This window comes from Mustela nigripes, chromosome 17, assembly GCF_022355385.1.
Source record: "Mustela nigripes isolate SB6536 chromosome 17, MUSNIG.SB6536, whole genome shotgun sequence".
Taxonomy (NCBI): Eukaryota; Metazoa; Chordata; class Mammalia; order Carnivora; family Mustelidae; genus Mustela; species Mustela nigripes.
Window position 1 is genome coordinate 17,453,381 of NC_081573.1, and position 18,803 is coordinate 17,472,183.

General features: G+C 50.2%; 1 protein-coding gene across 1 annotated transcript; it reads right to left on the minus strand.

Moving 5' to 3' along the window:
• Positions 1–966: 966 nt before the first annotated feature.
• On the minus strand, positions 967–10,933 carry HAUS5 (HAUS augmin like complex subunit 5). The gene is made up of 19 exons (XM_059382065.1): positions 10,794–10,933; positions 9,972–10,034; positions 9,848–9,880; positions 9,696–9,720; positions 8,974–9,079; positions 8,737–8,896; positions 7,589–7,658; positions 7,417–7,499; positions 6,842–6,899; positions 6,576–6,700; positions 6,309–6,372; positions 6,067–6,197; positions 5,693–5,855; positions 5,397–5,477; positions 5,150–5,295; positions 4,778–4,889; positions 4,568–4,700; positions 2,301–2,433; positions 967–2,118 (listed from the first exon to the last, which is right to left on the minus strand). The coding sequence occupies exons 1-19, from the start codon at positions 10,889–10,891 to the stop codon at positions 2,001–2,003; spliced, it is 1,902 nt and encodes a 633-aa protein (XP_059238048.1). The 5' UTR covers positions 10,892–10,933; the 3' UTR covers positions 967–2,000.
• Between the last annotated feature and the right edge of the window lie 7,870 nt (positions 10,934–18,803).

The following is an 18,803-nucleotide window of genomic DNA, read 5'->3' on the forward strand; positions in this document are numbered from 1 at the left end:
TCCCATTTATCAATTTTTACTTTGTTATTTTTTTTTTGCCATGCAAAAGTTCTTAAAATTAATTAATTACTTGATTGATCAAGCGTGTGTGCAAGCATGGGGAGGGGCAGAGGGAGGAGAAAGAGAATCCTAAACAGACTGTGCTGAACAGGAGCCCAATGCAGGGCTTGATCCTATGACCCTGAGGTCATGACCCAAGTGGAAACCAAGAGTCGGCCACTCAAATGGACCACCCAGGTACCCTGCAAAAGTTTGTTTTTATGTTTTCATTAATAATTACCCTACTGCATCTGGAGTTTGAATCATATTTAGGAAAGTTTGCCCAACTTCTGGTTTATAGAGAACTTCACTTTCATGGAGCTCCCATTCTGTCTGGAGGACAACAAAGGATAAATAAAGTAGAACACAAAGTATGTTAGAAGATGTACTATGGAGGGGTGCCTGGGTGGCTCTGTGGGTTAAAGCCTCTACCTTTGGCTCAGGTCATGATCCCAGGGTCCTGGGATCAAGCCCCACATTGGGGGGGGGGTGTCTCTGCTCAGCAGGGAGCCTGCTTCCCCCCACCCCCGCTTGCCTCTCTGCCTATTTGTGATCTCTCTCTGTAAAATAAATAAATAAAATCCTAAAACAAATAAAAAAAAAAAAAAGATGTACTATGGAGAAAAATTAAGCAGGGAGGGGGGACAAGGACCCCCATGATCAGTCTTGGTTAGGGGCCAGGATGAAGAGAGGAGAGGAACACTATGGTGGCACTTAGGAAAGGAAATATGCTAAAGACATAAAGATGTAAATCTCCCTCATTTGTAAACTTATTGCAACCCCAGTAAAACTCCCATCTGTGTTCGTATTTGTTCTAGAACCAGGCAGGTTGGGTATAAAGTTCATTTCGTTTGGGAGAAAAAATGAGCAAGAAGAGACAGGGAAGCCTTGAGAAAATAGAGCAAGACAACAACCAGCCATTTCAGATCCTAAAACATAATAAAACCTTTATAATTACAACACGGTGGGGATAGCATATGAGAATCACAGACAACAGACTTGAAGAGAATCCAGATATAGTCTGATTACTCACAGACATTTAGCATACGAAGAGGTGGCATCTCAAATCACCTGAAATCTTATTTTATATAGGTGGGTAAAGTTTTACCTTATAAGTTGAAGAATAATGCACGGTGAAGAATAATTCACAGTGAAATGCACAGACTTAAAAGAGTATAGCTAGATGAGTTCTGACATCTATCCTTACTACCTTCAACGTGTAATCCATTTTCAACTCTAGAAAGTTCCCTTGTCTCCTGACCCTTGGTTGATCCCTGCTACCCACCTCTCCTTCAGAGAATTTTAAGTGCTATTGGGATATATGTAAAATAAGACAAAACTGGATCCATTTGGATAAATTCCAAATGATTTCAGAGATTTAAATGTAAAAAAGGAAACAATGTAAAAACTAGAAGACAACCTTGAGCTCAGGGCTGTTTCCCCAGCTCTTGCCTTCTTCTGGCCCCCCACAGGCTCTCCTCAGATGCCCTCTAATCACCTTCACAGAGTGTGTGCAGTCTTCTAGCTAAAGTCACACTTCCTACTGCCTGCTTTCTTTTTCTCCAGAACTTTTTTCTTCGAACATGCTATGTGCTCACTTAACTTGTCAAGGGTCTGCTTCCCTGTGCTGAACAACTTCCTGGGCTGGGACTTCCGTGCACTTTGTTCAGTGCCGGATCTTCAGTGTTTACAGCAGGTGCTCAATGACTTTTCATTCAATGACTTTCCGCTGACGAGGGGAGTTTCAGGGGGACCTAGGGTGGGCTCCAGAGTACCCCATTCACTTGGCTTTGATGTGATGAAAAGACAAGTCCAAGGCAGTTGAGAGGAACAGAAACACCTGTGAGGGGGACAGCAAGTGTGGGTAGAGACAGTGGGCTGACACATCCAGGTGATGTTCTCTTCCAAAGGTCTCATGAAGGCGTGAATATGAAGCTCCTGACTTCTGTTTGAGGCCCCTTTCATCTGCACAGCTGCTGCAGGGCACCTTGGGCCTGGACCCAGCGCAGCCGCCACTGGGGCAGGGACAGGCCCTGGCAGAGCTCCTCGGACAGGGCAGCTTGGCCTGGCTGCTCCCACCTGGGGGAAGGGGATAGTGTCACAGGAAGGCCTGGGCTTCTAGACACTCAGCCTCCCTCCCAACACCCTGGCCTGCTTGTTACCAGCCACACATTGCCCCCGGCACCCCGCCCAAGTTCTGCCCGTTCCACCTGGCTCAGCACCCTGCCCACCCTCACCCCCCCACCACATGCCCCTCTCACCAGTCCTCCACAACCCCCTGTAGCTTGGGGATTCGCTCCAGCGCTTGTTTCAGCACGTTCTCCAGCTGCTTCAGAGCCTGCCCCAGATTGTCTTTCTGTTCCTTTTCCTGGGATGCCCGGATCTGCAGCAGCTCTGCGGGTGAGAAACCCGGGAGGCAGCATTGAGTCCTTGGGTTGTCTGGTGCCTTATGGCCAGTGGGTCACCAAGTCTCCAGTCACCTAGTCAGGACCTCAGCATGTCTCCCAGATCTCTCCCTTCTTCCAGGTCCTCATCTCAGGGGCAAGCCCACCATCCCACAGGATTTATCCTGTGTACCTTCCTCCCTTCTGCACAGACCACCCATCTCCTTGGCCCATCCCTTCCCTTCCTCCACCTTCCCTGCTTGCTCTCCAGCTTCCCTCCTAGGCTCCAGGTCTCAGCCTCCCATTCTGGTCCATTCTTTACATGGCAGCCAGAGTGATCTTTCTAAAGCATAAACCTGATCCTCTTCCTCTTCTGCATGGAACCCTTCAAGGCTCCCTAGTACCCCCAAGAACAGAGTCTGAGCTCCTCAGCCTAGTACTTGAGGGTCTGCACTATCTGCCTCTGCTACTACCAAAACCTTGCCTGTCCCTCTGGGCCCACTCGAGACACCACGTTTCCTCTTGGAAGACTTTCCCAGTGTTCTTCACCCCAAGGCTTCCTCCTTAGACTGCTATAACCGACATTCCAGCAGTGTTTCCCCCTGGAGATGTGACTAGGTCTAGTCCCTCTTCACAGGTCCAAACCAGGTCCATCTCAGAGCAAGTACAGATCAGCAGTGCAGTCTGAGCCCCTGGGCCTGGCTCCATTCTTGCCTGACCTCAGGCCTGACACTTGCCCTTTCTTCAGCCCCTCCTGCGGTCATGTGTAATAGTGAGGCAGAGGGAAGACTGGGGCATGCTGGAGTGGGACCTATAAGGCTTGCTGACAAGTTGAAGGTCGGGAGGGGGGCGGTTAGGGAGCCGGGAGGAATTAAGCATGATTCCTGGGTGGCTGGCCTCAGTAAGGAGAGTGCGGTCATTTGCTGAGGGAGGGAAACAAGGCAGAAGAAAAACAAAACTGCTTTTCAGAACAGAGAGAACTATGTTCTGCCACAGACGTGCTAAAGCCCAAGAAGCCCACGAGGTGGGATGATTCTGTGCCATAACATGGGCTGTTCTCGCACACAGCTCCCTGCTCATCAGAGAGGGGAAGGCCTTTCCGAAGGCCTGGAAATGGTCTTTTCCTGCTTTGCTGATGGCACCCAAGTCGTTTCTTATCAATACACCTCTCCTATTTACCCTTTGATTCTGTGCTCTTTGCTTCTACCACTGGGATCCCTGGGGATGGGCAGCTCTGGCCTCTCTCCCCCTTGAGCTCTCGGGGCCAGCAGCTGGCAAGTACCCAGCAAGTGCCTCCTGAGGGAATCTAGCAAGGAACAACTTCCCTGAATTTGTTTCTTCATCTGTAAATTGGGTCTTAATAATCCCTACCTTTGGGGGCACCTGGGTGGCTCAGCCAGTTAAGCATTTGGCTCTTGATTTTGGTTCAGGACCTGATCTCAGGGTTGTGAGACTGAGCCCCATGTTGGCTTCTGTGCGGAGCCTGGAGCTTGCTTAAGATTCTCTCTCCCCACCTCCCCCTCCCCGCTCCCCTCTCTCAACAACAGACATCCTACCCTCACCATAAGGACTGAAAGAGACTGCACATGCGCAGACAAAATGATCATAATTGTACCAGAGGCACGTAGCGCTTACTGAATGCCATGCATTGTTCAGTGCCCTGTTTGGGTAACTGGACTGAGTCTTCCCAGCAACTCTCCAAGGTACTATGATTATGCTTACTCCACTGAGGAGAAAATGGAGGCACTGGTAGATCACACAGCAGGGAAGAGGTAGGCCTGAGAGGAGTTTAACTCCAAAGCCCAACTTTTAACTACTCTCATTTCCTACTGGATGGTGATACATGAGTACTTGGTAATTTGATGGGTAGGATCACCTGGTTAGGAGTACAGACACATGTCAGACTGCCTGGATTTAAATCCTAGCTCTGCCACCTAGGCAGCCAGCAAGGCTTAGTTCTTGCCTCTGCAAAAGGGGCAAACGGCAGCGCTCACCCCATGGGGCTGCTGTGCAGATGAAACCAGCGAACACACTCAGCACACAGTAGGCCCTGTGTCAGCAATGGATGTTTGGGATTTGTTCTGGAGGCTGATGGTCCCGGGGCTGGGCAGGGATGCTGGTTGTGAAGGCAGGGCAGGGCTTACCCTGGGTGGATGGTCCTGGTGGCAGGCTGGTCTTCACGTGCAGCAGATCCCAGCACCGGAGACTCTGCTGGTCCTGGAGGAACAAAAGGTCCTGGCGAAGAGAGGCAGCCTTTGGGAGGAGCAGTTCCGGAGCCTGGAGGGAGGGGGAAGGACAGTCACTTTGGGCAGGAGGAGGAGTGGGAAGACAGGTCCTAGGGGACAGGTACTCACCTTCCCTGCAGGCAGCCCCAGTGTGTGGCTCAGCACTATGAGGCTGGAGCCCCTCGGGGACGCAGGATGCAGCTGGTGGATGGATGGCAGGACCGTGGGCAGGGGCTGTAATCTGGGGGGGAAAGTCCAGGCTGGGTGGGCTACTTGGAGGGAGGCTAGGATTCCAGAGGTTCTGGGGGCTGAGAGCTGGCTTCAGGAGGCCCAGAAAGTTGGAGATGGGTCTGGGGACTAGGATTCCAGAGTAGGACTGAGACCTGAGGGTGAGGTCTGACAGCTTGGGAACACTGGAGGCCCAGGATTATGTTTTTGGCGTGGAATCAGGGAGTGATAGTCACCCACAGAAGGAGCTTAAGGGGGTGGCTTCAGTCTTACCCTCCAGGGCTGTGCCGAAGCAGGGGACCCAGCAGAAGGTGCGGAAGATGCCGGGCTTCCTCCTCCAGACAGCGAAGCAGCTCCTGACTCTGTGGTGCCACCACCTCAGATGTGGGGACCACTTTTCGCTGAATCAGAGCCAGCACCTGCGGGGAATGAAAGGGATGCGAGGGGCAGCCTGGAGCCCCCTGGCGCCATCTCTAGGAGCCCCAGCCCTACCCAGACCTTGCCCCAACTCCCATCTCACCTCTGCAGGGCTCCGGCACAGGCGTGTCTTGCTGGCTGAGTTGCCCTTGATGAGGAGGCGGACCTGTTCCTGTGTCTCCTCCTGGACAGCCATGAGACCACCAAGATGGGCAGCTTTTACTTTCCATCTCCCAGCCTCTACCCCTGCCCTCCCCTTTGCACAGGTCCTGCTGCCTCCTAGGAGACTGACTCTGGGCCTCTCCACACCACTGGAGGCCAAGTTTTGGACCTAAGGCTCCCAGACTCTCTCTGGCCCTCCATCAGGCACTGCCACATCCCCCAGGGCCAGCCTCTCACCACCAGCCGGCGCCAGTGCAGGATCCGCTGCTGTTTGGCCTGTAGCTCCTGCAGCAAAAGCTGCCGCCGCCCAGCCACCTCCTCCAGCTCCTGGCTCTGGGCACGCAGGGCCTTGAGCTCTGCCCATAGGCCACAGCCACGGAGCCCCAGCATGAAGGCCTGCCTGGGGCATGGCAGAAAAGAAAGATGACTAAGACTCCCAGTAGAGGAGGCAGATGGATCTGTAAGGATGCACAAAGAGCCACAAACACAGGGAGACAAACCAGGAGAGCAGGGAGGCAGAACTGGGAGCCACAGGAGCAGAAAAAGTCTAGTATTCTGAGACCTCTGGGAAAGAGATGCCCTAGAGGTCTCTGCTGAGAGAGCCCCCTCACCTCTCACTGGATCCTGGGGCATATCTCTCCACCTCCTCCAACAGGCCTTGGAGGCGCTGGGTCAGGGTTTGACGCTCCTTCAGAAGGGGGCCCCGCTGGGCAACCAGTACACCCACAGCCCGCCAGCCCTCCTGGGGCAAGAGTACAAAGTCAGGGTGGGCATGATCCCTGGGGGGAAGGGGATCAAGTGGGCCTTGGGATGGGAAGGGGATGGAGTCCTGGGAAGGATGCCTGGGGGTTACCTGGATGAGATGCTCCATGGATGGCAGGGCCTGGCTGGAGTCTGACTGGTCTGGTGCCTGGGACCTGGGGGTGGGGTAAAACTGCTGAGGGAGGAGTCCTCCCCTTGCCAGGGCTCTTGGGGGTGGCCAATGTCAGCCCACCTGCCAGACTGATCACTGAGTTTCAGGTTCACCGCCATCAGCAGGTGACTGTGCTTGGTCCAGAGTTTGTTCTGGCTTACCCATTCACCCGCCCTGCCCGGCCCTTAGGAGCACGGCACTCCACACCTGTCCATCTCTGTATCTCGGAGCCCATCTGGACTGCACAGGGACCGAATCTCTGTCTCCCGCTCTGCAGCCAAGTGCTCCAAGGAGGCCAGGACATGACCCGGAGGATGGTTTGTCAGCAGTGTCTGGTAGGGGAAAGGGTAAAGTAGGGCTAGATGGGGGCGGGGCTATGCGCTGGGATCTATGGTGATGCAGTAGGGATCAAGAGTTGGGTCCTCGCACCCTGAGGTTTGCTCATGGGACAGAAGGTGAGGCCCCCCCCTTACCTCCACAGAGCTAAGCCACTGCTGGTAGGAAGCTCCAAAGTAGTCATCTCGAGGGGTTCTGTGGGGTTGGGGAAGGGGACAGAGAATATTACAAGACACAACAACTCTCCCTCTACTGATCACCACTACCCTGTAAGGTGGGGGCTATCACTGTCCCCATTTTAAGGATGAGGAAACCAAGTCCATCTATGCCTGCTAGACTTGGGTTCACCAACCAGCTGCCCTTAGGGCCTTTCACATGTGCTATTTGTCTAGAATATTGTCTTAACCTTTCATCCTGCCTAAGCCTCCTCACCAGAGAACCTGTCCTCCCTGACTCTTTAAGTGAGGAAGATGTCTTCTCTGGGGACCTGGAGTCTCTCAGGCTTCCCCACCCCCAACAGTCCTAATCACCCACGTTGCTACCATCTGTAATGTATTTGTCTCTTTTTGCTCTCAACCTGAGAGCTTTGTCAGGCCAAGGCCTAGGGCTGACACAGTCCAGAGGCTGAGTGTCTGAGGAAGGAACAGATGAGTAACTCCTCCATGAAAGCCCAGGTTCTTGTCAGAATCTGTGGAGCCTGGATGACACTCACGGGACGCTGCCTCCCTTGGCCTGAGGAATTAAGAGTTTCTGCAAGAACTGGGTCCGGAGGGTGCAGGCTCTTCGGACATCACCCTGGGAAGAAGAGGATGGGACATGAGGGCAACCCAGGGGTCCACCTGACCTGACTCCCCACTCGTTTCCCCATGGCCCAAGACTCTTACCAGGACCACAGGTTCGAGGCCCAGGGCTGCTGATGTCAAGGGTCCAAAAGATATATCTACTTTGGCCTTCCTGGAGAGAAAAGTAGAGTTGGGGTAGTAGTCACTGGGAAAAGGGAGCTAGAATGGATGTGTCTCTTTCTGCTACAAGGCTAGTCACTAAGCCTGGATCTCAGGGTCCACCTCTAAAATCAGGCCACTGACACTTCCTGGCTGTATTAGCTTCCTCACTGGCCTCTGCTCTTGCCCTCTGCAGTTTATTTTCCAACTAGTAGTCAATGATCCTGTTAAAACTTCAGACAAATCAGGTCACCTTGTTACCCAAAGCCCTCAAAAAAATGTAACATTTCCCCATCACATTCAAAATAGTAATAATGGGTATTAGAAACTCTTCTAAGTGCTCTGCATCATTTAAGTCACCTATAAAGTAGGTTTAAATTAATCCCCAATCCATAGAGTTTACGAACTGAGGCACAAAAAAGCTAAGTAGTTTGCCCAAGGTCACAGAGCTGTAAGTGGACAGGCTAAGGCATGAACCCAGCCTCTGAGTAAAATTCCGATGCCCCCGTGGCACTCTGTCCACCTCTCTGACCTCACCTACTCGTGCCCTCCATTTTGCCTGTGTAACTGAAGATGAACTGGCTTCCTGGCTGTTTTTCCCATATGCCAAACTCAGCACCTCTGCCCTTCCTGTCCCTCTCCCTGGAGATTCCTTCCACAGCTCAGTGCTACCTCCTCAGAGACGGCTTCTCTGGCCATCCTCCCTGGAGTATATCTCCCTCACCTTTACTATCACATCACCTTTTTAATCACAGCACTTCTCTCTCCTTGCAGTTATAGAGTTTGCTTCCTAGTTTATCTTTGGCTCCTCTGCATCAGAGTAGAAGCCCCAGGAGGCAGGTACTTGTCCCTTATTTAATGTTCTTTCCCTAGAACATTCTTTAGATATATGGTTGGGACCATTCTAAGCACTGGAAATATAAGTGGCTGAGATGAGAAAACTTTCTGACCTCACAGGCTTTAAATCCTAAGGAGTGGAGCTCAGAATTCTGGAACCCAAGAAGGGGTCAGGGTAGAGCAATGAGGTCTCTATGGAAAATGTCTGCCTGCCCCGCCTGGTGAAGGCTGGTCCCTGAGCACCTGAGGCCCACCTCTCTATGTCCTGTAGACGCCTCAGCTGATTCTGCAGCCGCTGCATGGGATCCTGCAGTCCACGCTGCTGCCTTCTCATGGCCCCAGCTTGGGCCTGGAGGAGGAGAGCGCGACGCTGGGTGTCTTGAATGTTCTGCAGGGCTTGCTCCAGGGCCATGTCTGTAAGAGAAATGCATGGCTATCAGCAGTTCCCCCACCACCACTCTGTTGCTCATCTTCCCAGCCCCATAGGTCACCCTGAGCTTCGGTCTCTTGCTCCATCAGCTCCAGGCTCTGGTCTAATTCCTGGATCTCTGCCCGCAGGTGAGCAACAGTGGCTTCCAGCTCCAGCTTCCGATGGGCCTGGTGGGATCAGGTACAGAGTCAGATGCATGGCCTGGCTGGGGCTTGGCCTGGACTAACTGCTATTTGGGGAGCACTGGTCTCCTTGCCTGCACAGGGAAGTAGCAGAGGGTTTATTGTGAGGAATTTCTGTGTCTTATTCTCTGGGCCTAAAAGAACACTAGGGTACTATCTGGCCTCCTCCTTTCTCCTGGGATTGTCTCCCTTATCGTCCTAACCCGTGTCCTGTCTCTGCACTGATGACACTACATCTCTGCCCCAGTTCTTACCTCCCCACTGAGCACCACATCGAGGGGCCCCAAGGTCTTCTGGAAACCTCCCCCTAGATGGCACTGGGGCGCCATGCACACAATAGGTCCTACACTGGCCTCAGTATATCTCCGAAACCAGTCCTTTCTCCCATCTCCTCTCATCAGCTTGGATGCCTCATATCCATGTCCCCTCAACATCCAGCTCATGCCTGCCTCCCTTGGACTGTTAAGTCCTGTGAGTGTGGGGATCAGACCTGTCTTGTGACTCAGTAGTCCCCAGCATCCCATAGCACAAGGCTGGGCCTAGAGCAGAAATCTACATGTCCTCTTTTTGGATAAAAGATCTTATAACACATGCTTCTCACCTCTGGACTGTCCTGGTGGCCATACCTGAGGAAATGAGGCCAGAGTTAGGGGATGACAGGGACTTCCAGGGGAGACAAGTGGTGTGAGGCTGTGGGTGAAAACACAGCTGGATGGGACTAGGGTTAACAGGAGGGAATATAGAACCATTTACCAGAGTAGGTTTCCCCGGATCTTCTTGACACTCCTACAGTGGAGAGGCAGAAGGAAGAGGTGTTACTGTGGGGCTTGCCTGTGTCCCTTCCCTGTCACAGCCTCCCTCATGTGGCCAGGCTCACCTCTGGCTGTGCACATGCCGCAAGACATAGGCCCAGATGTCGGCCCCTTGGCCCAGACACAGTCTGCGGGAAGAGTGTGTAAAGGTACACCTCCGGCATCACACAGGGTGGCTCACCCTTATTCCCAGGCTGGTCACGGTGGGTAAGGTTTTTACTAGGGAATTCTCACTTCTAGGGGGAAAGAGAGCCCATACTTTCTGGGGTGAGATAGTCCTTTCTGGGGAGTTCTTGGTCACTGAGTTGTGGGGTTCTCTCTGTGTGGGGGATATTCTCATTCCATGGTGGGGTGATTCCTTTCTCCTGGGAGAAGAGGGCTATCTCTAGTCACTCCCAGAGGAGAGGGGTGGGGAATATACTGTCAGGAAGTGCTCTCATTACCAGATGTGGGTCATAACGCCTATAAATTCAATCTCCTGTGGGGTGGTCTTTGGTAACTCCAGTCTCTTCACTGGTTGGGGTGGGTGGGGGTGGTAGGCTGTTGCAGGGACGGTCTCACTCCAAAGATCTTACTTCCACACGGGAAGGGGTCTCCACTGAATTTCGGAGGATCCTCACTGGTGCCTCGCTCTCACTCTGGGTGGTCTCACGGGGTGGGGGGTGGGAGTGTCGGGATCACCGCCAGGGGATCTTCATTCAACCCAGGATCCTCTTCTTGAATATACTACTGGGTGTGCGTGTGTCGGGGCGGGGGAGGGGGCGCCCTTAAGCGTTATTCTCACTGAGGCAGAGGAAGGCGGGTCTTCAGGGAGGGGTGGGGTTCTCTCTCATCCCTGGAGACCACCTCGAGGGTTTGGGAGTGCTCACTCTCAGAGCGTCCCTCACCTGCGCAGCGTCGACTCCGGGGCTCGGGCTGCGACGGGCGCTCCCATCTCTTCCGTCGCCCAGCAGCCCAGTTCCCGCGCTTCTTGCATTAACTCCATGACAGCTCCGCTCCCCGGCTTCCCGCACCCTCTTCAAGTGTGGCGCCCGCCTCTGACGTCACGAGCGCGCCGGCAGTGACGCCATCGGTGTCCAGGCGGACTAGGGTCTCGGTGCCCCGCCGCGCCACGGAGCAGTGCTCACGTTTCTTGCTCCTCCAGCTTAGGTATCTTCGAGTGAGGGGAAACGGTGAGGTTCGTTCGCTTTCCTCGTCCTCCCGCTCACCATCAAGTGCCCCTTAAGAGGCAAAAGGTTCCAAATGCCTCCCTTGATTCTCTTGACAAAATGAGACTTTCATTCTGGGAGGTCAGGTGCGGAGATGTCAAACTTACTGCTCCTTGATTTCAGAAACAGGTTGTTTCAGGTCTGAGTGAGGAGGGATAGGGGGCCGATAGCACGGGGGTAGGGATGGAAAGGGATAGGAGGCCGATAGCACGACCCTGATATCTCCCCGGCATGCATTCTTCCAGGTGTTCCTCGTCTTTACCATTCCACTGCGGTGGATGAGAGAGCCCCAGTCTCCATGCTACGGAGCTCAGGTTCAGTGGGGGACTTAGACGGATCACCAGGTAGGGATGGTGGAAAATAAACAACAGGATTGGGTCAATTTGGGACACAGGGAATGGTCAGAGGTCTGTGGGCTGCCCCAGAAAGCACTGGATACTGGTAGTGGAGTTCTGGAGAGCCCACTCAGCCTCATTCAGGGCCCTGAGAAATGGCATCATTCAGGGACCTTTCACTGAACATGCTTAGGTCACTACTCTGTCCTCGGTGTCTGGTACAAAGCCTGACTCTCTAAGTAGTTATTCAGTAAATGAGGGGAGAGGTGGTGGGGTGAGAATAAAACTGGGGACAGGATGAGGTATGGGGGTGGAGGGCAATGGTGGACCATATAGGGCTGTGGAGCAGAGGGGAGACAACTGAGTGAGTGGGTCGGGATCTTGATTGGGTGTAGAGGGTGGGGCATCCAGGGTGAGGTCCAGGGCTCTGGGCTCCGGAGCAGACCTTGAAATGCAGATGTCAGAGAAGGCACAACTCTGGGGGAAATGTTGATAACAATGTGGGACCCTGTGGGTGTGAGGAGTCAGAGAGACATCCAAGGGTTGGCTGAGCCTTTGGCCCAGGGAGAAAGGGACCATGGGATTACCATTAAGATAGCAAATTTTGGCGAGAAGCTGAGTCCAGCTTCAAGTGTTTCATAAGGGCTGAAAAGCATAAGAAGGTGCCATGGGCTGCTGTAATCCAGGTGGCTTTCCTGGAAGAAAGAACAGCTGCTATTCCACAGTGCCTAATTCTCAAAAGGTGCCATTTTGCTCAAACATTGTCACCCTTCTGCCGTTTGTGGGGTGTTTTGCTGTTAAAAACTAAAATCAGTTAGCCAGCATGTCTGCCATTGGTCTATGAGCCTTTTGAGACTCATAGCACTGGCTGTTACGAGAATGATGAGATAAATCACAGACTGGCAGAAATACTTGCAAAACACATAACTGATGGTGGACTTATATCTAAAATATACAAAGAACTCTTAAAACCCAACCATAAGAAAACAATCTGCTTAAACATGGACAAAAGTTATGAACAGATTTCTCACTGAAGAAGATGTACAGATGGCAAATAAGCATGAAAAGTTGCTAACCATAATGTCATTAGGGAATTGCAAGTTAAAACAACAATGGAATACTTCTACACACCTATTAGAATGTCTAAAATCAAAAAAAAAAATGACACCAAATGCTGTTGAGGATGTGGAACAACAGGAACTGTCCTTCATTGCTGGTGGGAGTACAAAATGATACAGCCATTTTGGAAGACAATCTGAAAAGGCAGTAAACTCTCTGACCACAAATATATGGCATTCTAGGAGAAGCCAAACTATAGAGACCAGTAAAAAGATCAGTGGTTGCCAAGAGATCATGAGATGGGGGTAGGGATGGAAAGGTGAAACTATTTTGTGTGGTATTGTAATGGTGGATACATGACATGATGAATTTATAAAAAGCCATAGAACTGTACAGTACAGAGTGAGCCTTAGTGTAAAATATGCACTCTAGTTAGTAATAACATTCCACTATTGGTCATCAATTGTAACAAAGGTACCATACTCCTGCAAGATGGTAATAATAGGGGAAAATGGGTGTGGAGGTACAGGAAGTATATGAGAATTTCCTTGACTTTTTGTGTACCTTTCTGTAAACATAAAGCTGCTCATGAAAAATAAAATCTATTAAAAAAATAATTGGTTGAGGGCCCTGGGTGGCTCAGTGGGTTAAAGCCTCTGCCTTCGGCTCAGGTCATGATCCCAGGGTCCTAGGATGGAGCCCTGCATCAGGCTCTCTGCTCAGCAGGGAGGCTGCTTCCCCCACTCTCTCTGACCGCCTCTCTGCCTACTTGTGATCTCTGTCTGTCAAATAAATAAATAAAATCTTTTAAAAAATTGGTTGAAAGTTGGAATATTTTTTAATGAACTATCTACAACCATAATGTAATGACAACTGATCAGATGCACCTTGACTGAAACTGTAACATAAAAAGATTCTCAAAGATTTGGAAGAAAAGCTAAAGCCAAATAAGAGGTAGCTGCTACCAGTTTCCCCTCTAACTCTAAAATTTTTAAAAAGCCACCCAGAGGTTATGAGACACATGCATTCAAGGTGCCTCTGCTTGAGAGCAGAGCTGCTCATGTTTCCATCTCCCCAGCGGCCACTGACGGATCTTCTCTCCACTCTCCTCCAGTCTCTGTGCATGGCTTTGTCATGTATCGGCTTGACTAGGCTGAATGAACTATATCTTAGAATTACCTTCTCCTTATGCGTTCGGTTAGGACGGACCAATAGAGATTCTTGGGCAAGATGTGGAGGGCAGAAGTGAAGCAGCTGCCATTTTATAGATCACACAGGTTGTCGCTGGCTGGCTGCTGGCTCATCAGGTTTGCATAGGGCAGCAGCCAGGCCCGCAACTGTTTCACCTTTTTCTGGATCTTCTCAACTTCTCCAGCTCTGGGCCAGGTGTGTGTCTGGCTCCATGATGAAGGATGCCAGTTTCTCCCATGGATGCTCATACCACCAAAGGCAGAGGCCAGCTTATACCAGCTTGTCCTAGCTTCTCCCCACTTTACATCTGTTTTCTCTTCCTAATTGCCTACCCTCCGTACTTCGAGTGTCGGCATCTGACACTAAGACCACAATGTTAGGAACTGCTTCATAACTCCTGACTGCATAAGGTTAAATCCAAGCTCATCCATCCATCCATCTATCCATCTATCTATCTGCCTGTCTGTCTGTCTATCTATCTATCTATCTATCTATCTATCTATCTATCTATCTTCGATCTCCCCTAGTGGTTCAGCCTCTCAGATGGAGCCCTGATACACTCCGTAAGCAGAGACTCCTGGTGTCTGTGGAGTTATTGTTACCTCAAGCTGCTGTTCATGGAGGAAGTTGCAGTGGGTTTCCTGTTCCTCTCCCGCATAAGAAGAGGATGTTTTCTTCTCCATTCCCCAAAAGGCTGATGCAAAAATGTGAGATTGGCATCTTATTCACAGAAAGAACAAGTAGAAGTCATATTTGTACCCCTACCATGTTCAGTCTGTTCAATCTACAAATGACAAAATGATTATCATCCCCAAACTGAGACCGTTAACCTGTATTCTGCTCCTGACCCCTGTTTGACAAGCTTCAAGCTCTCACATTATGCCTGTAATTTGCTGCTTAAAGGTGTTCAAGGATCAGCATCCAGGGGCTTGCTAGAAATGCAGAATCCCTTGCCCCTCCACTCCTAGACTTACTGAATCAAAACATGCATTTTGACCAAATCTGTCAGTGATTCGTATGCATATTGAAGTTTAAGAAGGTGCCATCTACATGACTTTGGGGGATAAAACCTTTATTAGCATTAATACCCAGAGATGGATTCTTATCACTGGCTTCTTGGATATACAGTTTTAAAATTTATGATGACTATCTGGCACATCCATCCTGCTCTAATTTCCTCATAACATTTGGCCTTTTTATGACCATGTTAACTGAAACATGAACTGGGCCAGCTGAGAGACCCAGAAGGTGAGTCTTAGAAAGTGAAGAGCTGGAAAGATGTGGCAGAGGTCACTAAGGATGCTTCAACACCCAAAGTAACAACTCTGTACCAAGTATGTCCACATATACTAAGAGTAGGAAGTACACACAGGATTGATTTACAGCATCATGAGTTTGGTGGTTTCAGGAATGGAGAGCAGGAAGAAGGAACAGAAGGCGGAAGGGTTTAATTTGCTTCTACAACATTTTATTTCTAAAAAGAAGAGATCCGGTGCAAGTATAGTTAACTGTTTTCATCTGGGAAATGTAGGTGGCACATGGGGGTCTCTTAGACTTATTTCTGCACAATCTGTAGATTTGAAACCTTTATCTAAATTAAGAAATTAGGGGCACCTGGGTGGCTCAGTGGGTTAAGCCGCTGCCTTCGGCTCAGGTCATGATCCCAGGGTCCTGGGATTGAGCACTGCATCGGGCTCTCTGCTCAGCAGGGAGCTTGCTTCCCTTCCTCTCTTTCTGTCTGCTCTCTGTCTACTTGTAATCTCTGTCTGTCAAATAAATAAATAAAATCTTTAAAAAAGAAATTAAGAAATTAAACATTTAAAACAGTGTGGGGAGGTACATTCTAGGTGTCTTGTGGGTGGATGATAGGAGGAGACAGGCCACAGCAGGGAACCAGGACAGGTGATGACAGAGTTGAGGCTTGGCAGGGGGCGGTGGGAGAGATGATCGAGTAGAGTGGAGGATGCTTATCCCTCAATTAAGCCCTTTCCAGAGAGGAAAGCAGTGTTCTCATTGGGACATGACATGTCAAGGTTCCCTCTCTCCCACCTCTGGGATTTTCTTCCTCCTCTGTCCCCTACCTCCATCACCCTTCTTCATTATCTTAAATGGCTACCTCCTCCTCCTTCTTTACATTTTACCTCAGATGTGCCCTTCTATGCAAGCCTTCTCTGACCACCCCCCCACCCCCCACCCCCGCCTCCAGGTTGGTTGGATTAACTTCTCTGGACTCTCAAAGGTAAGCCGCTCTCTGATGAAAAATGCCCTACGCCTGGGTGGCTCAGTGCGTTAAGCCTCTGCCTTCGACTCACATCATGGTCTTAGGTTCCTGGGATCGAGCCCCACATTGGGCCCTCTGCTCCACGGGGAGCCTGCTCCCGCCTCCTTGTGACCTCGCTCTCTTTCTCTGTCAAATAAATAAATAAAATATTTTAAAAATGCCCTAAACCCAAAGTAGTGTTTTTCTTCCCAAACAAAAAAATATCTTGGCACCTGTGATTTAGAAAGTGTTCTGGTTGGGGGCACCTGGGTGGCTCAGTGGGCTGGGCCTCTGCCTTCGGCTCAGGTCATGATCTCGGCGTCCTGGGATTGGCCCCCACATTGGGCTCTCTGCTTAGCAGGGAGCCTGCTTCCCCCCTCTCTCTGCCTGCCTCTCTGCCTACTTGTGATCTCAAATAAATAAACAAAATAAATAAATAAATAAATAAAATCTTAAAAAAAAAAAAAAAAGAAAGAAAGTGTCTGGTTTATCCTGATTCAGGTGACGTATGATCCAGAAGCTCAAACACTGGAAGGCAATTATTTTGAGCAAAGACTCTGCAGTCTGACTCAATGGGTTTGAATCCTCATTCCGTCACTCAGGCTAAATGATCTAGAGCAAGTTTCTCATTCTCTGCAGCCTCAGTTTCCTCATTTATGAATTAGGCACAATAATAATAATACCTGTTTTCAGTATTGTTGTGGGGTCTAAATGAGACGATATGGATAAACTCCTTAAAGAGTGCCTGCACACAAGTTGACACTCAGTGACTGTCATGATGGTGATGATGGTGGTATCACTGGGGACCCAGTGTCTGGCTCCCCTTCCTAGCACTTGGTTCTATTTTGGCTTCTCTTTCATCCTAGCAGTTCCAGGCTCTTTTGCCTGGTGGCAAAACGACTTACCCTCCACCATTTGAAGGGGAGAAAGATGTGGATTTAGAGGGTAACGTAGAAGAGAGGGGGCTTTCTTTCTTTACCAAAAGCTCCAGAAACCATTTATCCAAGTCTCATTTTCTCAGATGGGGTCACATGCCCACTCTGAGCCAGCCTGTAGCCAGAACATGGCTCCCAAATCTTAGAATGACCACTATACCGTACCTCCCCAGACTAGTTTCTCTCCCACTTCCCCAGATCACACAAGGGCAACTCTGTGATTCCACGTCCTGAGGCCAAAATTCCCTCTCTCTCTTACACCTACATCATGTATCAGCAATTCCTGTTTACCTGTCAAATTCATCAAGGCATTTCCTTTCTTCCCCACTCTGCCCTAATATACCATCACCTCCCATTAGGAAAATCACAGCAGTCTCCCTACTGTCATCTCTTCACCAGATGTCGACTCTCCTCCAGGGTCCTAAAGAGCCCGTTAACACCTGAGCCGGCACATGTCACTTATCTGTTCAATGTCTGTTCATGGCACTTGTAGTAAAGTATGCTCCCTTTGATCTTGCCTCTGTTACTTCCCTGACTTCATCTCTAACCATTTCCTACCTTGTTTCGCTTCAGCTATACTAGCCTCCTTACTATCGCTCAGAAATATCAGATGGGCTTCTCCCTCCAGGCCTTTGCACTAGCAGTTCCATCTGCCCGAGACTCTCACCACAGATATATGTTTGGTTTCCTCTCTTAAGTCCTGCAAGCCTTTGCTCAAAAGTCAGATCCTAATTGGGGCATTACCTGCCTCCCTATTGAAATTATAGCTCTTCGCCCATCTCTAATACTTCTTCTTTTTTTTTTTTTTTAAGATTTTATTAATTTATTTGACAGATAGAGATCACAAGTAGGCAGAGAGGCAGGCAGAGAGAGGAGGAAGCAGGCTCCCTGCTGAGCAGAGAGCCCGATGTGGGGCTCGATCCCAGAACCTTGGGATCATGACCTGAGCTGAAGGCAGAGCTAAACCACTGAGCCACCCAGGCGCCCCTCTAATACTTCTGATCACCCTTGCCATGCTTTACTTTTTTCTACAGTACTCTTTTTTTTTTTAAGATCTTAATTATTTATTTGAAAGAGAGAGATCACAGGTAGGCAGAGAGGCAGGCAGAGAGAGGAGGAAGCAGGCGCCCCGACACAGGACTCGATCCCAGGACCGTGAGATCATGACCTGAGCTGAAGGAGGAGGTTTAACCCGCTGAGCTACTAAGGCGCCCCTTCCACAGTACTCTTAATATGTTTCTTACTTAAGTTTATCATCTTTCACATGGCACCAGAATGGCACTGCAGGAGACACACAATAAAACTTTGCCGAATGAAGGAATAAATGAAAGGACAGCTCACAGTTCCATCTGGTGGTGAGCCTGTCTTCTCCATTGGACTGAGGATGTCCCAAGGACAGGGACAGAATCTGTATTGGTCACTGTTGTGTCACCCAGTGCAAAGCCAGGCATGGAGGGGGTTGGAGGTCCTAAAGATAGACTGCAAAAGATGTCTACAAAAGATTCCTGTGAGTAGATCTTTGTCAGATGAAGGTAAAGACATGTTGGATTTTGGGGTGCTTGGGTGGCTCAGTGGGTTAAACCTCTGCCTTTAGCTCCAGTCATGATCTCAGGGTCTTGGGATTGAGCTCCACATCGGTGTCTCTGCTCAGCGGGGAGCCTGCTCCCCACCCACTCTCTGCCTGCCTCTCTGCCTACTTGTGATTTCTCTGTCAAATAAATCTTAAAAAAAAAAAAAAAAAAAGAAGTGTTGTATTTTCTTTTCAGGAGAGCTGGAAAGCACCTACAAGAGTTCTCACAGGGAGGGACGCCTGGGTGGCTCAGTTGGTTAAGCAGCTGCCTTCAGCTCAGGTCATGATCCCAGCGTCCTGGGATCGAGTCCCACATCGGGATCCTTGCTCTACAGGGAG